The 23170-nt window shown below is 42.3% G+C and overlaps 1 protein-coding gene across 1 annotated transcript in view; it reads right to left on the bottom strand.

The window, feature by feature from the left end:
• SMARCC1 (SWI/SNF related, matrix associated, actin dependent regulator of chromatin subfamily c member 1) overlaps positions 1-23170 on the bottom strand; it is a 140388-nt gene that overhangs the window by 102854 nt on the left and 14364 nt on the right. The window contains exons 3-7 of the mRNA XM_066351654.1: positions 13815-13900; positions 9367-9448; positions 8224-8316; positions 6379-6448; positions 996-1065 (exon numbers count right to left, since the gene is read on the bottom strand). Of these exons, the coding sequence (XP_066207751.1) occupies positions 996-1065; positions 6379-6448; positions 8224-8316; positions 9367-9448; positions 13815-13900 (401 nt within the window). The remainder of the gene's footprint in view (positions 1-995; positions 1066-6378; positions 6449-8223; positions 8317-9366; positions 9449-13814; positions 13901-23170) is intronic.

The raw sequence follows: 23170 nt of genomic DNA, 5'->3' as shown, positions 1-23170 counted from the left end.
ATAGATTACCTAAACCTAGCATACAAGCAGACACTGCATGTACCCTGACAAAGTACACCTATTTCTTTTAAAGATTTTATTTATTTATTTTTAGAGAGAGGGGACAGATAGAGAGATACAGAAGGAGGGGGAAGGAGCAGGAAGCATCAATTCCCGTATGTGCCTTGACTGGGCTAATCCAGAGTTTTGAACCGGCAACCTCAGCTTTCCAGGTCAACACTTTATCCACTGCACCACCACACAGGTCAGGTCAAACAGCACATCTCAATGCAAGCCTTGTTCCTTCACTAACTAAAACGGGTTCTGATTAACTCTAGGTCCAATCACCAAATTAAAGGAAATACAGAAAACAGAGAAACAAATTCAAATATACAAGAGATGCCATTTAAAAATGCACACTGGTAAACTGCAGGGAAAATAACCTGGTTTCACAATCAATACATGATCTTTATTCCTCAGTGCCTTATGCAGGCATACTATTAAACAAGGGACACCATTTTCACTAACATGTAGTTATTGTTCATAATATTCTTCATTCATATTCAGATGCTGAAACACGGCATGAGTTATGATATATAAAAATACCACCACCACTTGGAAAATAAATTTCTGCAAAGAAAAACTCATTTCAGACATTCAATGTCATCCTTAACTGTACGGCATGAGTAGCATCTGGAAAAACTAGTCATAAAATTTCAAGAAGAAAACATTTCTTTAAGGAAACAAATCTAAGTTAGCGGTCTAAGATGGTATTGAAGAACTGCTTTGGCAAAGGCAGCAAACATATCAGTTCATGAGCAAATATAAAGCCATGTGACTTCATCAATTCTATAACTTAAACAATAGCCAATAAAATAAGACTTAGAAGAATGAGAGCAAAAACTAAAACTAATCAACAAAGTTGCCGCTATTCATAAAGTGAAACTCCATGTCAGTAACTCTGGTTCATGCTGACAGAAACCTTTATACCAGGTCTCAGTCAAAATCAACATTACCTGTCTGGGTAACAGCCCCAATGTACCAACACCTGCTTGTCTTTTCTCATCACGGGTCTCAGCCACTCTTCTGAAAGTGAAAAAGAAAACACTTTAGTCAAGCTATTATTTAGACTTAATTTTTACTCAAAAAGTTTTGGTTTGGCCTGACCTGTGGTGGCGCAGTGGATAAAACGTCAACCTGGAATACTGAGGTCACCGGTTCAAGGCCCTGGGCTTGCCTGGTCAAGGCACATATGGGATTTGATGCTTCCTGCTCCTCCCCCCTTCTCTCTCTCTCTCTCTCTCTCTCTCTCTCTCGGAATGAATAAATAAAATCTAAAATAAAATTGAAACGAGTGAATTAAAAAAGTTAAAAAAAATTTTTTTTAAATAAAATAATAAAAAAAAAGTTTTGGTTTGTTAAGAAGCTACCCTGAAAAAAGTTCTCTCATAACTAAATGTTATTTATTCCATTTTTTCTTAATAAATTATTTTTTAAAAGATTTTATTTATTTATTTTTAGATATAGGAGGTGAGGGAGGAATGGGAAGCATCACCTTGTAGCAGCTATTTCTCCTATCTGCCTTGACAGGGTTTCATACTGGCAACCTCAGCATTCCAGGTCAATGCTTCATCCACTGCACCACCACAGGTCAGGCTATTTACCACCTATTAACCCTTTGAGTACGAATGTTCATGTACGTCCTCATGCCTTCTGACAATCCAGAGTACGATCATACGTGTGTAAGGCAACATTAAAAAAAGGAAAAAGTATGTTCTTCTTGTTTCCATAAACTGGTTATGAAACAAACATGATTTTAAGTTAATAAAACTGGAACTGGAACTAATTTCATTTTTTGAAAAATAACTCACTTCCGGGGGTGAGCGAACATGAAAAAATTTCACTACCCAAAGGGTTAAAGTAAAGTTTTCCAGCTGTGGATTCAGACTCAGTAGATTCTAGAACTATTATCACTACTCTTGACAAAACCAACTGTCCAGTGGAGTAGTTATATCCTTCCCATCCACCTGTCTCATCTGTCTCCACTTCTATACAAATCATAACCACCATATTCTTTACTGAATTCTACATGAATAGGAAATTACTAAGTAGCTAAGATGTAACAACTTCAATTCAAATCTTTTGTAAAAGGCAATTGTTTTAAAAAAATGTTCACAATCTGCCTGACCAGGTGGTGGCGCAGTGGATAGACCATTGGACTGGAATGCCTAGGACCCAGGTTCGGGACCCTGGGTCGCCAGCTTGAGCGCGGGCTCATCTGGTTTGAGCAAAAAGCTCACCAGCTTGGACCCAAGGTCTCTGGCTTGAGCAAGGGGTTACTTGGTCTGCTGAAGGCCTACAGTCAAGGCACATATGAGAAAGTAATCAATGAACAACTAAGGTGTCGCAATGCGCAACGAAAAACTAATGATTGATGCTTCTCATCTCTCCGTTCCTGTCTGTCTGTCCCTGTCTATCATCCCTCTCTCTGACTCTCTCTCTGTCTCTGTAAAACAAACAAAAAAATGTTCACAATCTTCCTGATGAAGCAGTGGTGTAGTACAGTGGTCCCCAACCTTTTTTGGGCCACGGACCGGTTTAATGTCAGAAAATATTTTCATGGATCAGCCTTTAGGGTGGGACGGATAAATGCACAAAATAAAATTATGCGACCGGCGTAAAAACTGTGGTATTTTTATTTTTTTTTATTTTTCGATTTTATTTATTCATTTTAGAGAGAGGAGACAGAGAGAGAGAGAGAGAGAGAGAGAGAGAGAGGAAGGAGGAGCAGAAAGCATCAACTCCCATATGTGCCTTGACCAGGGAAGCCCGGGGTTTCGAACCGGCGACCTCAGTGTTTCAGGTTGATGCTTTTACCCACTGCGCCACCGCAGGTCAGGCAAAACTGTGGTATTTTTAAATATAACTGTCGAACTTACGAGACAAGCATCAAGAGTGAGTCTTAGATGGATGAAACAGAGGGAATCTGGTCATTTTTTAAAAATAAAACATCATTCAGACTTAAATATAAATAAAACAGAAATAATGTAAGTTACTTATTCTTTCTTTGCGGACCGGTACCAAATGGCCTACGGACCAGTACCGGTCCATGGCCCACGGGTTGGGGACCACCGGTATAGTGGATATAACAACTGCGTTGACCTGGGCTACTGAGGAGGTCACTGGTGTGAGCACGGGCTCACCAGCTTGAGCACAGGGTCGCTGGGTTGAGCGTGGGATCACAGACATGACCCCATGGTCACTGGCTTGAGCCCAAAGATTGCTGGCTTGAAGGTCAAAGGTCACTAGCTTGAAAGAGGAATCACTGACTCAGCTGGAGTCCCCAGGTCAAGGTACACATGAGAAAGCAATCAATGAACACCTAAAGTGTCACAACAACAAGTTGCTGTTTCTCATCTCTCTCTCCCTTCCTGTCTGTCCCTCTCTCACTAAAAAAAAGAAAAGAGGCCCTGGCCGGTTGGCTCAGTGGTAGAGCGTCGGCCTGGTGTGAGGGAGTCCCGGGTTCGATTCCCTGCCAGGGCACACAGGAGAAGCGCCCATCTGCTTCTCCACCCCTCCCCCTCTCCTTCCTCTCTGTCTCTCTCTTCCCCTCCCACAGCCAAGGCTTCATTGGAGCAGCGTTTGCCCGGGCACTGAGGATGGCTCTGTGGCCTCTGCCTCAGGCGCTAGAATGGCTGATTGTGGCAGAGCGACGCTCCAAGATGGGCAGAGCATCGCCCCCTGGTGGGCATGCCTGGTGGATCCCGGTCGGGCACATGCGGGAGTCTGTCTGACTACCTCCCCCCCCCACCCCGTTTCCAACTTCAGAGAAATACAAAAAAGAAAAAAAAGGGGGGGGGGGGAGAAAAAAAAGAAAAGAGTTCACAATCTAAGCATTTATATGAGCTTTAATAAAGAAACCTTAGAGCAGGGGTCCCCAAACTACAGCCAGCGGGCCGCATGCAGCCCCTGAGGCCATTTATCCGGCCCCCGCCGCACTTCCTGAAGGGGCACCTCTTTCATTGGTGGTCAGTGAGAGGAGCATAGTTCCCATTGAAATACTGGTCAGTTTGCTGATTTAAATTTACTTGTTCTTTATTTTAAATATTGTATTTGTTCCCGTTTTGTTTTTTTACTTTATAATAAGATATGTGCAGCGTGCATAGGGATTCGTTCATAGTTTTTTTTATAGTCTGGCCCTCCAACAGTCTGAGGGACAGTGAACTGGCCCCCTGTGTAAAAAATTTGGAGACCCCCGCCTTAGAGTTAGCTAGCAACAGAATCAGTATTCCAACATACACAGCTATCCAACACCTCCACCTGGTGGCAACCAGTTGATACTACGTAACAGGACAAAAACAGAAATTCTAACAGCAGGGCAAGGTTTTTCACTTTATAAAAGCACGATAATCACAGAAATAAAATTGTAACTTACAAATAAAAATCAAACTTTCAGCTATCAAATCTGATTATGAAAAGACCTAAATATAACAGCCAAAACTTTTAGATGTAAAATTTCACAACTTGTAGGAAATGGTTTCTTAGATTTGATACCTAATACACCAGCAGTCACCCAAGCAAACCAACCTAACATCTTGTAATTGTTTTTAATCTCTGTAGAAGTTAGTAATATTCTCCTTCCATTCTTGACATTGTTCTTTATTCTCGGCTGCAGCACAATTCATTACTCTTCTGTGATTTCTAAGAACCATTTCTGACACTGTAGAGCACCATCCTATTATATATTTTGTACTTCATTAATTTTTGTTCTTAACTATTTATCTCCTTTATTCTTCAGCATTAACTTGAAATTATTTTTCTAATTTCTCAAGAAAGTTGTGTCCTGGCCAGATAGCTCTGTTGGTTCGAGAATCGTTCCGAAGCACAGAGGTTGCCATTTCAATCCCCAGGTCAGGGTACATACAGGAACATATCGATGTTCCTGTCTCTCTCTCTCCCTTCCTCTCTCTAAAATCAGTAAGATAAATGTTAAAAAGAAAAATTCCCTAAACTGATTTTTCAGTCTTTCTTCTTCCGTAATTTATACATTTAGACATAAATTGCCCTATGGATTTAGTATCAGCTGTATCCTAAAAAGTTAACTTTCTTATATTTTATTAATTTCATAATTATTCAAATACAAAAATATTCCATTTTCTTTGCAATTTATTCTTCGATCCATAAATTTATTTTATTTTTCTTTTTGGGACAGAGACATAGAGAGGAACAGATAGGGAGGGACAGACAGGAAGGGAGAGAGATGAGAAGCATCAATTCTTCGTTACAGCTCCTTTGTTTCCTTAGTTGTTCACTGATTGCTTTCTCATATGTGCCTTGACCGGGGGGGCTACAGCAGAGCGAGTGACCTCTTGCTCAAGCCAGTGACCTTTGGGCTCAAGCCAGCGACCATGGAGTCATGTCTACAATCCCATTCTCAAGTCAGCGACCCCGTGCTCAAGCTAATGAGCCCATGGTCAAGCCAGATGAGCCCATGCTTAAGCCAGCGACCTCAGGGTTTCAAACCTGGGTCCTCTGTCCCCATCTGACACTCTATCCACTGCACCACCACCTGGTCAGGCTGATCCATGAATTAAACAGTAATATACCAGTGTTGCTTAATTTTCAAGCATATGGAAACTGTCTGGTAATCTTTGTTATTGACATCTAGCATATCTACACTGGTAAGAAAAACTCAACATAGGGTAATCAGCAACTCAAATCTGATATAATTCGGTTTCTTATGTAAATGTTCTATGAGGATATGTTGTGCTTAGCAATACAGATCTCCCTATAGAACCATTTCTTAATCTAAATTAATTAATTTGGTTAATTAGCAATTCATATTTTCTTTCCCAACTTTCTGACCTTTGAAAAAATGGTTAGCACAAATCAGTTGCCATAGGTCTAATAAATACTGTCTACTGACCAAATCAACTTTCAGAATAGCAAAGCTGAAAATCAGAATCCAAACCATTATATAAGTTCACCAAACTAACATACTTCTAAGTGATCCTGTTTAGACAAACAGTAACCCACCCATCATCAGAGATGTTCTTCTATCTTACAATATCTCTAAATTTTCAGAACACAAGGGAAGTAGTAAATATTAACTAAGTTAATATACAAAGTATGCCTAGACTTAATACCTAGGTAATAACTACCAACAAAGAAATAAAAGTCTAATTAGAGAGTTGGACATCATAGAATTACATAGTTTCTTTAGAGCAACTCAAAAAATAAAAATAAAAAATTATAAATTTAAATAATCTGTGGAATTTAACATTTATACTTGCAACTTTCTTTCTAAAACAGCTGGTAATATTGTTTAAACCTCTGCTGATATAACTTAAAAACCAGTGAAGCATGAGTTTATCAATGCACACCCAAAAACTAACTTACCATCTTCTTGTGAGGAAGGATATGGATAAATGTGGTGGGAAGCTTTTGACTTCTCATCAGTAAATGTCCCCTGAAAAGCAATGAACAAACAATGTTAAAATAAAGCATGTGGCTGACAAACTAGGAGATGCCAGATGCAAACTGCCTAAGGATTATAAAGGCATTACTCTATTTACCTTTTAAAAGTAGTACTCTTAGACAATATTTTTATTAACTTTAGGCAAGGAAAGGGACAGTGACTAACAAGAACAAACAAAAAGAATCTACAGCCTGACCAGGCAGTGGCACAGTGGATAGAGCGTTGGACTGGGATGCAGAAGAACCAGGTTCGACACTCCGAGGTTGCAGCTTGAGCGCGGGCTCATCTGGTTTGAGCAAAAGCTCACCAGCTGGGACCCAAGGTCGCTGGCTCGAGCAAGGGGTTACTCAGTCTGCTGAAGGCCCGCAGTCAGGGCACATGTGAGAAGGCAATCAATGAACAACTAAGGTATCGCAACGAAAAACTGATGATTGATGCTTCACATCTCTCTCCATTCCTGTCTGTCTGTCCCTATCTATCCCTCTCTCTGACTCTCTGTCCCTGTAAAAAAAAAAAAAAAAAAAGAATCTACAGACATAGTTTATTTATTTATTTTATTTATATATTTTTTATTAAGTGAAAGGCGGAGAGGCAGGGAAGCAGAGAGACAGATTCTGGCATGCGCCCTCACTGGGATCCACTTGGCAAGCCCCCAATCAGGTGATGCTCTGGCCATCTGGGGCTGCTGCTCCATTGCTCAGCAACGGGAGCCAGTTCAGTGCCTGAGGTGAGGCCAAAGACCCATCCTCGGTGCCCAGGGCCAAACTGCTCAAACCATTCGAGCCATGGCTGCAGAAGAGGAGGGGTGAGGGGGAGAGGAGGGAAGACAGGGCGGGAGAGAGAGAGGGAGGTAGAGAGAGAGAAAGAAGGGGAGGAGAAGGGTAGAGAAGCAGATGGTCACTTCTCCTGTGTGCCCTGACCAAGAACTGAACCCAGGACAGGACTTCCACATGCTGGGCCAATGCTCTACCACTGAGCCAACCAGGCAGGAGTTACAGACACAATTTATACTACTCTACAGAAAAATGATACAAGTACCCTTAGCTCATTCTCTATGACTCCCTCGGGGTAACCTTACAGAAATATAATACCTCTAATCCATTTTAATAATTATTTTAATTGATTTTACAGAGACAGAAGAAGGGAGAGAGGTGGAGAAGGGGGGAAGAGGAGGGAGAGGAAAGAACAAAGAGGGAGAGGGAGGGAAGAGGTGAAGATATTAGAAGACAGCACTGGTAACATGTGAATCAAGATAATAGTAAACTTGTAAGGAAAACCGAGTTTCTCAGTCATTTTTTAAAAGCCACAAATATAAAAGGCCCTGGCCGGTTGGCTCAGTGGTAGAGCGTCGGCCTGGCGTGCGGGAGTCCCAGGTTCGATTCCCAGCCAGGGTACACAGGAGAAGCGCCCATCTGCTTCTCCACCCCTCCCCCTCTCCTTCCTCTCTGTCTCTCTCTTCCCCTCCCGCAGCTGAGGCTCCACTGGAGCAGGGATGGCCCGGGCGCTGAGGATGGCTCTGTGGCCTCTGCCTCAGGCGCTAGGATGGCTCTGGTTGCAACAGAGCGACGCCCCAGATGGGCAGAGCATCGCCCCCTGGTGGGCGTGCCAGGTGGATCCCAGTTGGGCGCATGCGGGAGTCTGTCTGACTGCTTCCCCATTTCCAGCTTCGGAGGAATGAAAAATAAAAATAAAAAAAAGATGTTATAGTTGAGACTGATAAGAAGTTTACTACTTCACAATGTTTCTTAAGTGATCGTGTCTGTTACCTGATGTCGTTTGATGATATCTTTCAATTTGTTAGTCAACTTCAGATCAATGTCTGGAATGAGGTATATGTTAGGTCTGGTCAGACAATTGCTCTGAGAAAGAAAGAACAGAGTTTTAAATTCTCTTGGTTTTGAAATAATGTCACATTATCTATGCATCACCCTAATGGCAAAAGCTGGCATTCAAAGCCATAGTGTTTAAAATGAGAAGACGGACTTTGGCATGTCAAAGTCTTATGTCAATATAAAACCTAGGTGTTAAGCAGGCTACTTAATGACATCCCCTTCTCTGCAAGTAGGTTAACCTGGAAAAAAAAATGCTGCGAGTTATGACCTAAAGAAATTCATCCCCCAACCTATTACTCCACGCAGCCAATTGTACCTGAACTCACCCTAACCGTCTGATGCAGTGAGTGGTCTCCTCTATGCCTGAGGGGCGGTGTGCCCTCATTCTGGCTAATCACATACATTACTTAAAACGTACGACTACAAATTATAGCTCATCTTTGCCCACATAGCAGGGATTAAAACATACATATTAACCCAAGCAATCATTAAAACCAACCAACAAACAAAAATCACTCAGTTATTTCTGTAGCCAACAGTCCATGAGATAAGTTTTAGGCATTGAGTTATGATAATATCTAGCTAAAATTTTGCAAGCTGCCTCTCCGTAGGAATGTTAATTTAATATCCATAAATTACCAATCAATAAAAAACTAGAAGAGAAAAAAATTTAAGTGTCTTCTCCCCAGGTTATAATCTAGTTGGGGAAATAAGATCTATATTTACGGCACAACCATGAAACCAATCCAAAGAAAATCACTGTATAGACAAGTGACTAGAGGGATGAGGGAGTGTATATAGTAAATATGAAAAAGATTCAAATAATGGGTTTGGTAAAATTAATAAAGAAAAATATCATAGATCATTTCACCAGAAGTTTAAGGTCAATATTACATAAATGACAAGTTTTAGTCTTACTTTATGGCTCTAATCTCTCCAAAACCCATAAAAAGAGCAGAACAACAGATTTCAGAAAACTTTTCTTCGACTAATTTTTTGGCAATCTAATGAAACTAATCTTGGAATTGAAAGTATATCCAAGGAAAAAATTTATAATAATTTAGCTTCCTAAGTTACCTGCACCAATGTTTTTTCAATGTTCATAAACATCTCAACGTTACGATCCATTCGGGATGGATTCTGTAGATCGAACCTCCGCCTAAAAGAAAATAATTTGTTATTTGTCTCTCACCTTTAAAAAAAGTGAAAACTTGGTTGTAGCATTCAACACAAATGAGCTGGATTGATTCAGAAATTAAAATAAGACTACAAAATGTATAAGGGTATTCTCTCAGTAGTATAAGGAAGCAGTGTCAACACCTAAATGGTTAAATTTTAAGATACCATGATCCACTTCAGTCAAAATGAAGTATGTTTTATAAGTATCCCATTTTTCATAAATCTAAGGTATTTTACATCATACAGAAAAGCAGTCAATAGATCCAAAGGCAGTAAACTACTATACTATTCTTCAAGTGTAAGAAAGTCTACCAACTTTGTAGATGCTTAAAAGTCATTCTTCGGCCCTGGCTGGTTGGCTCAGTGATAGAGCATTGGCCCAGTGTGTGGAAGTCCCGGGTTTAATTCCAAGTCAGAGCACACAGGAGAAGTGCCCATCTGCTTCTCCACCCCTCCCCCTCTCCTTTCTCTCTCTCTCTCTCTCTCTCTCTCTCTCTCTCTCTCTCTTCCCCTCCCACAGCCAAGGCTCCATTGAAGCAAAGTTGGCCCAGGCACTGAGGATGGCTCCATGGTCTCCACCTCAGGTGCTAGAATGGCTCTGGCTGAAATGGAGCAACACCCCAGATGGGCAGAGCATTGCCCCCTAATGGGCATGCCGGGTGGATCCCGGTTGGGCGCATGTGGGAGTCTGTCTGACTGCCTCCCCGCTTCTAACTTCGGAAAAATAAAAAAACAAACAAACAAAAGTCATTCTTCAGCCCTGGCCAGGAGGCTCAGTGGATAAAGCATCATCCAGGTGTGCTGAGGTCATGAGTTCAATCCTCAGTCAGAGTACATACAAGAAGCAATCAATGAAGGCACAACTGAGTGAAGCAACTAAGTAAAACAACGAGTTGATGCTTTTCTCGCTCCCTCCTTTTCTCTCTCAAATAAATGGAAAATAAAAAATTTAAGTCACTTGTTTAAATCCAACAATGTCTGTGTTCTTTGTGAGATTACTATTGTCCTAAATATAGAGAAATTCATCTTATTACCTTTACTTGGAATCTTTCCCCAATGTCTCTTTATTATAAGGTCCCAAGCATAACACTTTAATGTTGCCTTCACCTATTCTTAGTCATTTTCATAGGATTAAAACTTTATGAATCTGAAGCTTTCTCCATATTGTCTATCCAAATTTACTCTGCTTTTGCCCTATTTTAATTCCAGAGAGAAGGATATAGCTTAATGATTCAATGTGGGCTGTGGAGTCAAACTGCACTGTGTTCTAACCTGACCCAATTTTATTAACAAAGTCTGGAGTGACTTACTAATCTAAGAATTTCTTCATGACAGCGTTCACTCATCATGCAGAGCAACGGCTTCCTTTAATAAGTGATTCAGATAATGGGGCTGAAGAGAATTAACCGGTTTTACAAATGTGAGAAATAGTCTGAAATCAGTCATTAAACAAATTTAAATAGTGGGGCTTGATCTGAATACTAAAAGCTAAATAAATCTGTTAATAGAGAATCAAGTATTTATTGTGTCTTTCCAACTGTTGATGCACAGTTTCTCTTTAGAAACATATACCAGCCTGACCAGGTGGTGGTGCAGTATAGAGCGTCGACCTGAGATGCTGAGGTCCCAGGTTTGAAATCCCTAGGTCAGTCACTGGCTGGAGCGCAGACTCACCAGCTTGATCACAGGATCTCAGGCTTGAGATCATAGACATGAGCCCACAGTCCCTGGACTGGCTGAAGCTCCCCCAGTCAAGGCACATGAGAAACAATCAATGAACAACTAAGGTGCCGCAACTACGAGTTGATGTTTCTCATCTCTCTTCCTGTCTGTACCTATCTGTCCCCCTTTCTCATTCTCACTAAAAAAATAAAAATAATAAAAATAAAATTTAAAGACCATTTATTTTATATGCCCTTCTAAATCACCTTAAACCTTTTAGATAAAAATATTTCATTGCGCTGGCACACAAAGTGAGTTCCATCACATGTGACTTAGGAAAAGTCATTCCATTTTAAGACTCTGTCCTCAGGAGTCCAGGTCAGCACTTGGGATACAAAATGAACAAGAAAACAAGTAGAGAAAAGGTTACAACCAGGAATCTAGAGCAAGAGTCCAAACCGCATCTGGGAACACTCAGGCACGTTGTCAACTGAGATCAGCGAATCCTCTGCTAAGATCTGTCACACTAAAGCTGGAAGTAGAAGGCTGCCTCTGATAAAAGAAACCCTCACGCTCACTTAATCAAGTAGCCGGTATCTATTCGACTCCCTCATAAAGTAACAGTTCCAGCAATGCACACATAACTCTATTAATTCTTTCATTTACTATAAATAAATTGTTTACTTATAAACTTGTCCTGATTATTGATGTGAATGCTTACTTGTATTTTGCAGCCATAAAGTATTGAATTAGCTTAATTTTTATATTAAAATATACAATACATGAGTATTTTCTGAAAAATGCTACAATTACAAACTGTAACACAAAACCACCGAAAAACCACAACTCAATACACTGCAGCTGCCCTGGCCAGTTGGCTCAGCGGTAGAGCGTTGGCCTGGCGTGCGGGGGACCCGGGTTCGATTCCTGGCCAGGGCACATAGGAGAAGCGCCCATTTGCTTCTCCACACCCCCCCCTCCTTTCTCTCTGTCTCTCTCTTCCCCTCCCGCAGCCAAGGCTCCATTGGAGCAAAGATGACCCGGGCGCTGGGGATGGCTCCTTGGCCTCTGCCCCAGGCGGCAGAGCAACGCCCCGGAGGGGCAGAGCATCGCCCCCTGGTGGGCAGAGCTTTGCCCCTGGTGGGCGTGCCGGGTGGATCACGGTCGGGCGCATGGGGGAGTCTGTCTGACTGTCTCTCCCCGTTTCCAGCTTCAGAAAAATGCAAAAAAAAAAAAAATTTAAAAAAAAACCACTGCGGCACCCCCTCAACCCCTCCCTGCCAAACAACTGCCCACCACCTTGAACTCAGACCCACCATCAGCCAGACCAGGCAGTGGCGCAGTGGATAGAGCGTCGGACTGGGATGCAGAGGACCCAGGTTCGAGACCCCAAGGTCGCCGCCAGCTTGAGCACAGGTTCACCTGGTTTGAGCAAAAGCTCACCAGCTTGGACCCAAGGTCGCTGCCTCGAGCAAGAGGTTACTCAGTCTGAAGGCCCGCGGTCAAGGCACATATGAGAAAGCAATCAATGAACAACTCAGGTGTCGCAACGAAAAACTGATGATTGATGCTTCTCATCTCTCTCCGTTCCTGTCTGTCTGTCCCTGTCTATTTCTCTCTCTGACTCTCTCTCTGTCCCTGTTAAAAAAGAAAAAAGAAAAAAAAGAACCACCATCATTACACACTCACTGGTCCTAGTAGCTAAACCTGAGATGAAAACCCAAGATCAAGAAAGAACAGAGGAAAGGGAGGTGGTGGCCAGAGAGAGAGAGGGGAAGGGAGAGGAAGAAGGAAGGAAAAAAAGAAAAAAGAGTGCAAGCCGGAGCGACAGTGTAGGAACAGGAGCAGGGCCATCCTGCCTCCAGCACGCCTAGCACGGACCTGGACTCCTCTGAGCCAGACTCCCTTGCTGTCCGTCCTGAGGAGGACCAGCAGGATGACAAGGCCTGGTTCACTAGAACATTTAAATCTGCTACCTTTCCACACATTTTAAGTTCATAATACACACATGAATTTCACAGTGTGCCTACCTTATAATTTGCTAATAATACATACTCATCTATTGTCTATATACAACCATATATGAGAAATAACTTGCTTAATAAATGCAATAGTTTGATGTTTTTCCTGGATATAAACACAAAGTTCATTAGGGATCTAACAAGATATCCTACTTTGCATGTTAATCATAACATACTTATAGAAGTCTCTAACACTGTAGAAAGAAGGAACAGGATTTAACATTAAATAACTTCTAGGTCCTGGCTGGTTGGTACAGAGGTAGAGTGTCGGCCCAGTATGTGGAAGTTCTGGGTTCAATTCCTGACAAGGGCACACAGGAAAGGAGATCATTTGCTTCTCCACCCTTCCCCCTCTCCTCTCTCTCTCTTTCCCTCCCGCAGCCAAGGCTCCATGGGAGCAAAGTTGGCCTGGGCGCTGACGATGGATGGCTCCATGGCCTCTGCCTCAGGCACTAGAATGGCTCCAGTTGCAGCGGAGCAATGACCCAGATGGGCTGAGCATTGCCCCTTGGTGGGCATGCCAAGTGGATTCCGGTTGGGCACATGTGGGAGTCTGTCTGCTGCCCCCTGCCCCATTTCTCACTTTGGAAAAATACCAAAAAAATTAATAATAAAATAACTTCTATATCACATCAAAACATGTAAAGAAATATAAAAACTTACCATCCCTGCTCATTTTTATATTTGTAAGCAGCCCCAAGAATGTGACACAAGCTGCCTCCAGCTTTGAAATCCATGAAACATTTTGCCTAAAAATGATAAAGTTACATATAAGAAAAATAAAGGTTCTGACAAAATTACTTATGTCTAAATTCTAAGTTTTATAAACTCAAAGATATCAACAACTCAAATACTTTCTGGAACAAACTGAGGTATAAAGAAAATTTTCTAAAAATAAAAACATTTCTTTTCAAATTCAATTAATATATTACTCTTTAAGTCAAGTCTGTAAAAAAAAAAAAGACAAAAGAGACATCAAAATGTTTCAGCAGGAAACATAATGGACAAAACAGATACATGACAAACTCCATTGGTAAGTATAAAATTTGAATTTTAGAGCATATAAAATTCCAGTAACAATTTCCAACAATATGGTTTTCTTGTAGAATAAGATATATACAGATTAAATTTTTTCCCATTTAGTTTCCTGACTTTAATTACCAAAAATTATAACTGGATTCTTGTTGTACTTTAATGACCACTGAAACACTATATACTATATTTAACTACATATAAACTTATAACTAATATCTGTACAATTTAACAGATTTGCATTTTATGGATTATAAATAAAATCAAATAAATTATAAATTACAAAATCTCAAATAAATTAAGTGCTGAGTGATTTCCACATTACAGAAGTAAAAGTTAGTATGACCTTTTTATTTTTTTTAATTTTATTAATTTTTAGAGAGGAGAGTGAGAGAGTGAGAGAGAGAGAGAGAGAGAGAGAGAGAGAGAGAGAAAAGGGGGAGGGAGGAGCAGGAAGCATCAACTCCCATATGTGCCCCAACCAGGCAAGCCCAGGGTTTTGAACCGGCAACCTCAGCGTTCCAGGTCAACGCTTTATCCACTGTACCACACAGGTCAGGCAAGTTAGTATGACCCGATCATCAAAAGGCTAATACGTTGAAGTTAGAAATACATCATGAATTTTTTTTTCTGAAAACTACTGGCCCTGGCCATTTGGTTCATGGTAGAGCATCAGCCCAGTATGCGGATCTCCCAGGTTTGATTCCCAGCCAGTGCACCCAGAAGAAGCGACCATCTGCTTCTCCCCCCATCTTGCTTCTCTCTCTCTTCCCCTCCTGCAGCTATAGCTCTACTGGAGCAAGGTGGCCCCATGGCCTCCACTTCAGCTACTAAGAACTTGGTTGCAAAGCAATGGAGTAAGGCCCCAGATGGGTAGAGCACTGCCCCCTAGTGGGTTTGCTAGGTGGATCCTGGTCTGAGTAAAAAAAAAAAAAATTATTGTGACAAAATAATATAATGAAAAGAACTACATGGTATCAAATATTAAAAAGAGACACAGAAAATAGAATAGTGGTTGCTAGTGGCTGGAAAGGAGGAGAAATGGGGAGTTACCATTTAATGGTTACAGAGTTACAGTCTGGGAAAACCAAAGGGTTCTGGAGATGGATAGTGGCAATGTTTCCCAAATATATAAATGTATGTAATACCAATGAACTGTACACTTAGAAATGATTAAAATGTTGCCCTGGCTGGATGATTTGGTTGGTTAGAGCATTGTCCTGAAGCACAGAGGTTGCCAGTTCAATTCCCTGTTAGGGCACATACAGGAACAGCTCTATGTTCCTGTTTCTCTCCTACTCTCTCTCTTCTACTCTCACTGAAATCAATAAATATTTTTTTTAAATGATGCGTGACCTGTGGTGGCGCAGTGGATAAAGCATCGACCTGGAATGCTGAGGTCACCGGTTCAAAACCCTGGGCTTGCCTGGTCAAGGCACATATGGGAGTTGATGCTTCCTGCTGCTCCCTCCCCCTTCTCTCTCTCTCTCCCTCTCTCTCTCTCTCACTCACTCTCTCTCCTCTCTAAAAATTAATAAAAAAAATAAAAATTAAAAATAAATTCCACACTTGAGGCTTCAAAAAGTTTTTAAAAAATGATTAGAACGTTAAATTTTATGTTATGTATATTTTCTCGCAAAAATTTTATTCAGTAATAATTAAGCCTGACCAGGAGGTGACGCAGTGGACAGAGCGTCGGACTGGGACACAAAGGACCCAGGTTCAAGACCCCGAGGTCGTCAGCTTGAGCGTGGGCTCGTCTGGTTTGAGCAAAGCTCACCAGCTTGAGCCCAAGGTTGCTGGCTCGAACAAGGGGTTACTCAGTCTGCTGTAGCCCCCTCCCCCCCCCCCCGCCCCGTCAAGGCACATGTGAGAAAGCAATCTGAACAACTAAGGTGCTGCAACAAAGAATTGATGCTTCTCATCTCTCTCATTTCTTGTCTGTCCCTATCTGTCCCTCTCTCTGTCACACACAAAAAAACCCCCAATGAATGTGTAAATAAGTTGAACAACAAATTGTTTCTCTTTCTCTCCCCCTTCCTTTCTGTTTAAAATCAATCTATTAAAAAAAAAATCTTCGATTCCCGGCCAGGGCACACAGGAGAAGCGCCCATTTGCTTCTCCACCCCTCCCCCTCTCCTTCCTCTCTGTCTCTCTCTTCCCCTCCTGCAGCCAAGGCTCCATTGGAGCAAAGATGGCCCGGGTGCTGGGGATGGCTCTGTGGCCTCTGCCTCAGGTGCTAGAGTGGCTCTGGTCGCAACATGGCGACGCCCAGGATGGGCAGAGCTTCGCCCCATGGTGGGCGTGCCCGATGGATCCTGGTCAGGCGCATGCGGGAGTCTGTCTGACTGTCTCTCCCTGTTTCCAGCTTCAGAAAAATGAAAAAATAAATAAATAAATAAATAAAATAGAGGCCTGACCTGTGGTGGCGCAGTGGGATAAAGCGTCGACCTGGAAGTGCTGAGGTTGCCAGTTCGAAACCCTGGGCTTAGCTTGACCTGTGGTGGCGCAGTGGATAAAGCGTCGACCTGGAAATGCTGAGGTCGCCGGTTCGAAACCCTGGGCTTGCCTGGTCAAGGCACATATGGGAGTTGATGCTTCCAGCTCCTCCCCCCTTCTCTCTCTCTGTCTCTCTCCTCTCTCTCCTCTCTCAAAATGAATAAATAAAAACAAAAAGAACCCCTGGGCTTGCCTGGTCAAGGCACATATGGGAGTTGATGCTTCCAGCTCCTCCCCCCCTTCTCTGTGTCTCTCATCTCTCTCTCTCTCTCTGTGTGTCTCCCTCTCCTCTCTAAAATAAATAAATAAATTTAAAAAAATAGAGTATCTAGCACTAGCTGGATAGCTTGGTTGGTTAGAGCAGGGGTCGGGAACCTATGGCTTGCGAGCGAGATATGGCTCTTTTGATAGCTGCATCTGGCTCACAAATATTTAATTTAAAAAAATGTTAAAAATATAAAACATTCTCATGTATTACAATCCATTTATTTTCTATCGCTCATGTTCATGGTTGCGAGTGGCTGGAGCCAATCACAGCTGTCCTCCGGGACAACACCAAATATTTATTGGATAATGCGTAATGTACACGGGTCATTGTATGGCGCTCACAGAATTACATTTTAAAATATGTGGTGTTCATGGCTCCCTCAGCCAAAAAGGTACCCGACCCCTGGGTTAGAGCATCATCCCAATACTCAAAGACTGCTGGTTCAATCCCCAGTCAGAGCACACACAGAAACAGTTTGATGTTTCTCTCTCTCTCTCTCTCTCTGAAATCAATAAATAGAAATACTTTTTAAAATAATAAAAATAAAAAAGAATATCAGAATAAAATTCATATTGACAACTTGTTATTTACCAAAAGAATGTGCAAGTCTTTAATTTTGTAGCATTCACATCTTAAATTAGAATAATGTGTTAGGTCTGTATTTACTAGAGTAGAATGAGACTTAGTTAGCCTTCCCGGAACTGCCAGTTATTGGGCCAAAATGTTCTCTCACACCACATATGCACATCATCACTACTACACACTTCACACCACTCACAGCACAATACTGAAATGACTACTTGACAGATTTCTCTGCAATATGAACTCCTGGAGGACAGGAACAGGGTCGTACTCAAATCTTTAACACTAATATTCAGCAGAATGCCTGACAATGTAGGTAATCCATAAAATATTTCTCAAGGTCAACTGTACTAAAATAATTTAAAAAGTCAGAGCTATGCTAACTGGGAAATATATATTGAGCAGACCAGAATAATAAAATATTAAGGTCAATTTTTGGACAGATACTAAATTTGAAAACTTAAGTCATTATCAGATATACACTTAAGACAGATAACTTCTATCATCCACTATATAGACAAACGATAAATGAAAAAGTAGACAACTGAGCCCTTCAATTTTCCAGTGTTAAGATCTAATCAAAAGGGAAATTCAGGAACTTGTGGTGGGCACTAGCTCCAGTAATAAAATACAAGAAAAACATATGTCACAGAATAAAATACAAAAAGGGACACACATCATACATCAAGGATTCTTAGAGCTTGCATAAAAATGGACCTGGGGTTCCGATCCTCATGAAAAGCTCAGTATCAGACCCACCCAGATAAAGAAAGGAACAGACCTGAGTCAGAAGATGCAGAGCTGCAGGCAAACAAGAACCAGGGACATCCACTTGGCCCTGACTGCATTTCCCCACTCAACCCTCACCCCATCTACCCCCACCCTGCAGAGGCCTTGCTCTGACTGCCGGGATGCACTTCAAATACCAAAGCTCATATTCTCAAACATCCTCTGAAGCAGAAGCACAGATTAATGGTAAATTCCTCTTGATTAGTATTTTAAAAACCTAAAGACTGAACAGTGTACCAAAACCTAACCTGTCCAGAGCCAGCGAGACCCCGGACTAGGCGAGATCTCAGCAGCTGCACACCCCAGTCAGAGACTCTGGGGGTCAGAGACAGCTCTAGCAGGCTGCAGCTAGTCCCAGCTCTGTGGCCACTTTGCTTTTGATAAGCTGTTCTATCTCTAGCAGCTAAATTAGAAATTCAGTCTAATCTAATTCTGATGTATGTAAATGGTCTCATCCTATTTATAGCTCATCCAAAATTTTGCACAGCAAAATGAAACCTAGAAAAACTACATCTAAGGTTTTAAATGTGCCGGTGTCCTTATCTCTTTTTTTTTAATTTTTTATTTATTCATTTTAGAGAGGAGAGGGAGAGGGGTGGGGGGGAGAGAGAGAGGGAGAGAGAGAGAGAGAGAGAGAGAGAGAGGAGAGAGAGAGAGAGAAGGGGGGAGGAGCTGGAAGCATCAACTCCCATATGTGCCTTGACCAGGCAAGCCCAGGGTTTCGAACCGTCGACCTCAGCATTTCCAGGTCGATGCTTTATCCACTGCGCCACCACAGGTCAGGCATCCTTATCTCTTTGACTAATTAATTAATGACAAGGTGGCGCTAACAAGTGGTGAAAAGGAGAGGGACAGGACTGTGTTTCTGTGGGCTGAGTACACGTTAAAATGTCACATTTGGCCTGACCAGGTGGTGGCGCAGTGGATAGAGCGTCGGACTGGAATGCGGAAGGACCCAGGTTCGAGACCACGAGGTCACCAGCTTGAGCGCAGGCTCATCTGGCTTGAGCAAAGAGCTCACCAGCTTAGACCCAAGGTCACTGGCTCCAGCAGGGGGTTACTCGGTCTGCTGAAGGCCCGCGGTCAAGGCACATGTGAGAAAGCAATCAATGAACAACTAAGAAGTCGCAACGCGCAACGAGAAACTGATGATTGATGCTTCTCATCTCTCTCCGTTCCTGTCTGTCTGTCCCTATCTCTGTCTCTGTTAAAAAAAAAAAAAAAAGGGCACATTTGGCCTATTTATCAAAAAAATGGCTGTGTTAGAAAACGAATGTGAGAAGTGAATGATACCTAAAAGTATGACAATCAATAATTCATAAGTTTCTTTGTACGCTTTAACTGCTTGAATGTTTAAAATAGTGCTTTCTAGACATAGCTCCCAATTTTATCAGCAAGAGAAATAATAACAGTTGACCCTTGAACAACATGAGGATTAGGGGCACCGGCCTCCAGCCCAGTTGAAAATCTGCATATATTGTAACTTTTGACTCCCCCACAAACTAAACTACTAATAGCTTTGGTTAACCAGAAGTCTTACTAACAACATAAACAGTAGATAAATACATATGTATTATATTCTTTATTCTTACAATAAAGTAAGCCAGAGGAAAGAAAATGCTAATAAGAAAAACACAAAAGGCCCTGGCCCGTTGGCTTAGTGCTAGAGTGTCGGCCTGGCCTGCAGGAGTCCCAGGTTCGATTCCCAGTCAGGGCACACAGGAAAAGCGCCCATCTACTTCTCCATCCCTCCCCCTCTCCCTCCTCTCTGTCTCTCTCTTCCCCTCCCGCAGCAGAGGCTCCATTGGAGCAAAGCTTGCCTGGGCGCTGAGGATGGTTCCATGGCCTCTGCCTCAAGCACTAGAATGGCTCTGGCTGTGACAGAGCAATGCCTCAGATGGGCAGAGCATCGCCCCCTGGTGGGCATGCCGGGTGGATCCCGGTCGGGCGCATGAGGGAGTCTGTCTGACTGCCTCCCCGTTTCCAACTTCAGAAAAAAACAAACAAACAAGAAAAAAACACACAAAAAAACAACGAAAAAAAGAAAAACACAAAAAAGAGAAAACCTATTCAGTTATTTACTGAAAAATATAAGTGTACCCATGCAGTTCAAACCCATGTTGTACAAGGAACAATTGTAGTTTTATAATAGCACCTTTAATCACAGGTAATCACTATTGTAGTTTCTTACTCTTGGGAGAAAGTCTTGCTACCAGCTTGAGAATTTACCACAAGACACGTATGAGAAGCAGTCAATGAATAGCTAAAATGCTGCAACTACAAGTTGATGCTTCTCATCTCTCTCCCTTCCTGTTTCTCTCTTGCTTAAAAATAAAAGGGGGGCCCTGGCCAACTGGCATTGCCCCAGAGTATATATATCCTGGGTTCAATTCCTGGTCAGGGCACACAGGAAAAGCACCCATCTGCTTCTCTACCCTTCCCCCCCCCCTCTCTCTCTCTCTTCTCCTCCCACAGCCATGGCTCAGTTGAAGCAAGGGAGGCATGGACACTGAGGATGGCTCCATGGCCTCTGCCTCAGACACTAGAATGGCTCCAGTTGCAATGGAGCAATGCCCCAGATGGGCAGAGCATGGCCCCCTAGTGGGCATGCCGGGTGGATCTCGGTTCGACACATGCGGGAGTCTGTCTCTCTGCCTCCCTGTTTCTCACTTCAGAAAAATACGGAAAAAAAAAAAAAAGACTCTAATTCTTATATATATTAAAAAAATTGAATTAGTTATCAAAAAGAAAACTCCTGGCCGAAATGATTTCACTAGTAAACTCTACTAACAAGAATGGAAATAACAATCTAAAGAAAAATTTTGTAGCAGCAAATCAAACCACATAAGATATAAAAAAGATACTATATATCATCATCAAGTTGGTTTTATCCTGACATATCAGGTTAACTGAAAATGAATGAAATTCACCATATTAACAAAATAAAGCCTGACCAGGCAGTAGCTCAGTGGATAGAGCGTCGGACTGGGATGCAGAGGACCCAGGTTCAAGACCCCAAGGTCGCCAGCATGAGCACAGACTCATCTGGTTTGAGCAAAGTTCATCAGCTTGGACCCAAGGTCGATGGCTCGAGCAAGGGATTACTTGGTCTGCTGTAGCCCCACGGTCAAGGCACATATGAGAAAGCAATCAATAAACAACTAAGGTATCACAATAAAAAACTGATGATTGATGCTTCTCATATCTCTCTGTTCCTGTCTGTCCCTATCTATCCCTCTCTTTGACTCTCTCTGTCTCTGTTCAAAAAATTAAAGAACGAAAGGAAGGAAGGAAGGAAGGAAGGAAGGAAGGAAGGAAGGAAGGAAGGAAGGAAGGAAGGAGGAAAACCTTTTGATCATCTCAAAAAATGCAGAAAAAGCACATGACAAAATTCAAGTCATTCATAATAAAGGGTCTCAGCAAACCAGGAATAGTAGGAACTTCCAGAATCTCAAGGATGGGCAGATATGAAAACCCTAGAGCTAACATCAGACTCAAGAGCACAAAACTAAATGTTTCTCCCCTGAGAACAAGATCAAGGTTAGATTCTTCCCTTAACCATGTCTATTCAATATGGAGTCAAAGGTTCTACCTACCCAGTAGAGTATGGCAAGGAAAAAAGCAGAAAGGTCAGAGTAGAAAAAAAACTTACAAAGTTATGATAACCAAAAAAAAATTGGTATTAGCAAAAAGATGAACATTTGATCAATAAGGGAAAACAGAATCTAGATATAAGAACCACACACATCCAGTCAACCAATTTCTAGTATATGTGCCAAGAAAATTCAAACAGGAAAGAACATCTTTTCAACAAATGATAGCACTAAAATAACTAGACATACTTATTAAAAATGAGAACCTCAGCTCTTACCTCACACTGTACACCAAAATTAATCCAAAATATGTAAAAACAAACTCTATAAATTTTCTAGAAAAGCCTGACCTGTGGTGGCGCAATGGATAAAGCACCGACCTGGAAATGCTGAGGTCGCCGGTTCGAAACCCTGGGCTTGCCTGGTCAAGGCACATATGGGAGTTGATGCTTCCTGCTCCTCCCCCTTTCTCTCTCTCCTCTCTCTCTCTCTCCCCCTCTCTCTCTCCTTTCTCCCCCCCCCTTTTTTTTTTTTGTATTTTTCTGAAGCTGGAAACGGGGAGAGACAGTCAGACAGACTCCCGCATGCGACCGACCGGGATCCACCCGGCACTCCCACCAGGAGCAACGCTCTGCCCACCAGGGGGCGATGCTCTGCCCCTCCGGGGCGTCCTCTGCCACGACCAGAGCCACTCTAGTGCCTGGGGCAGAGGCCAAGGAGCCATCCCCAGCGCCCGGGCCATCTTTGCTCCAATGGAGCCTTGGCTGCAGGAGGGGAAGAGAGAGACAGAGAGGAAGGAGGGGGTGGGGGTGGAGAAGCAAATGGGTGCTTCTCCTATGTGCCCTGGCCGGGAATCGAACCCGGGTCCCCCGCACGCCAGGCCGACGCTCTACCGCTGAGCCAACCGGCCAGGGCCTCTCTCTCCTTTCTAAAATGAATTAAAAAAAATTTTTTTAAATAAAAATAAATAAAATAAATAAATTTTCTAGAAAAAAAAAGTATAGGGGTATGTCAAGGTTTCTTAGAACACAAAAAGCACAAATTATAAAAATCAATAAACTGGAAACATCCTCAAAACTCAAAATTTTGCTCCTGGAAAGATATTGATAAGGCCCTGGCCCAGTAACTAAATTGATTGGAACATCATCCCAACATGCCAAGGTTGTGGGTTCAATATCCAGTCAGGGCACATACAAGAATCACCCAGTGAATGCATAAATAAGCAAGACAGCAATCCATGTTTCTCTTCCTTTCTC

This window comes from Saccopteryx leptura, chromosome 10 (assembly GCF_036850995.1).
Source record: "Saccopteryx leptura isolate mSacLep1 chromosome 10, mSacLep1_pri_phased_curated, whole genome shotgun sequence".
In the NCBI taxonomy this organism is placed as follows: Eukaryota; Metazoa; Chordata; class Mammalia; order Chiroptera; family Emballonuridae; genus Saccopteryx; species Saccopteryx leptura.
This window is presented reverse-complemented; position numbering and strand designations above follow the sequence as displayed.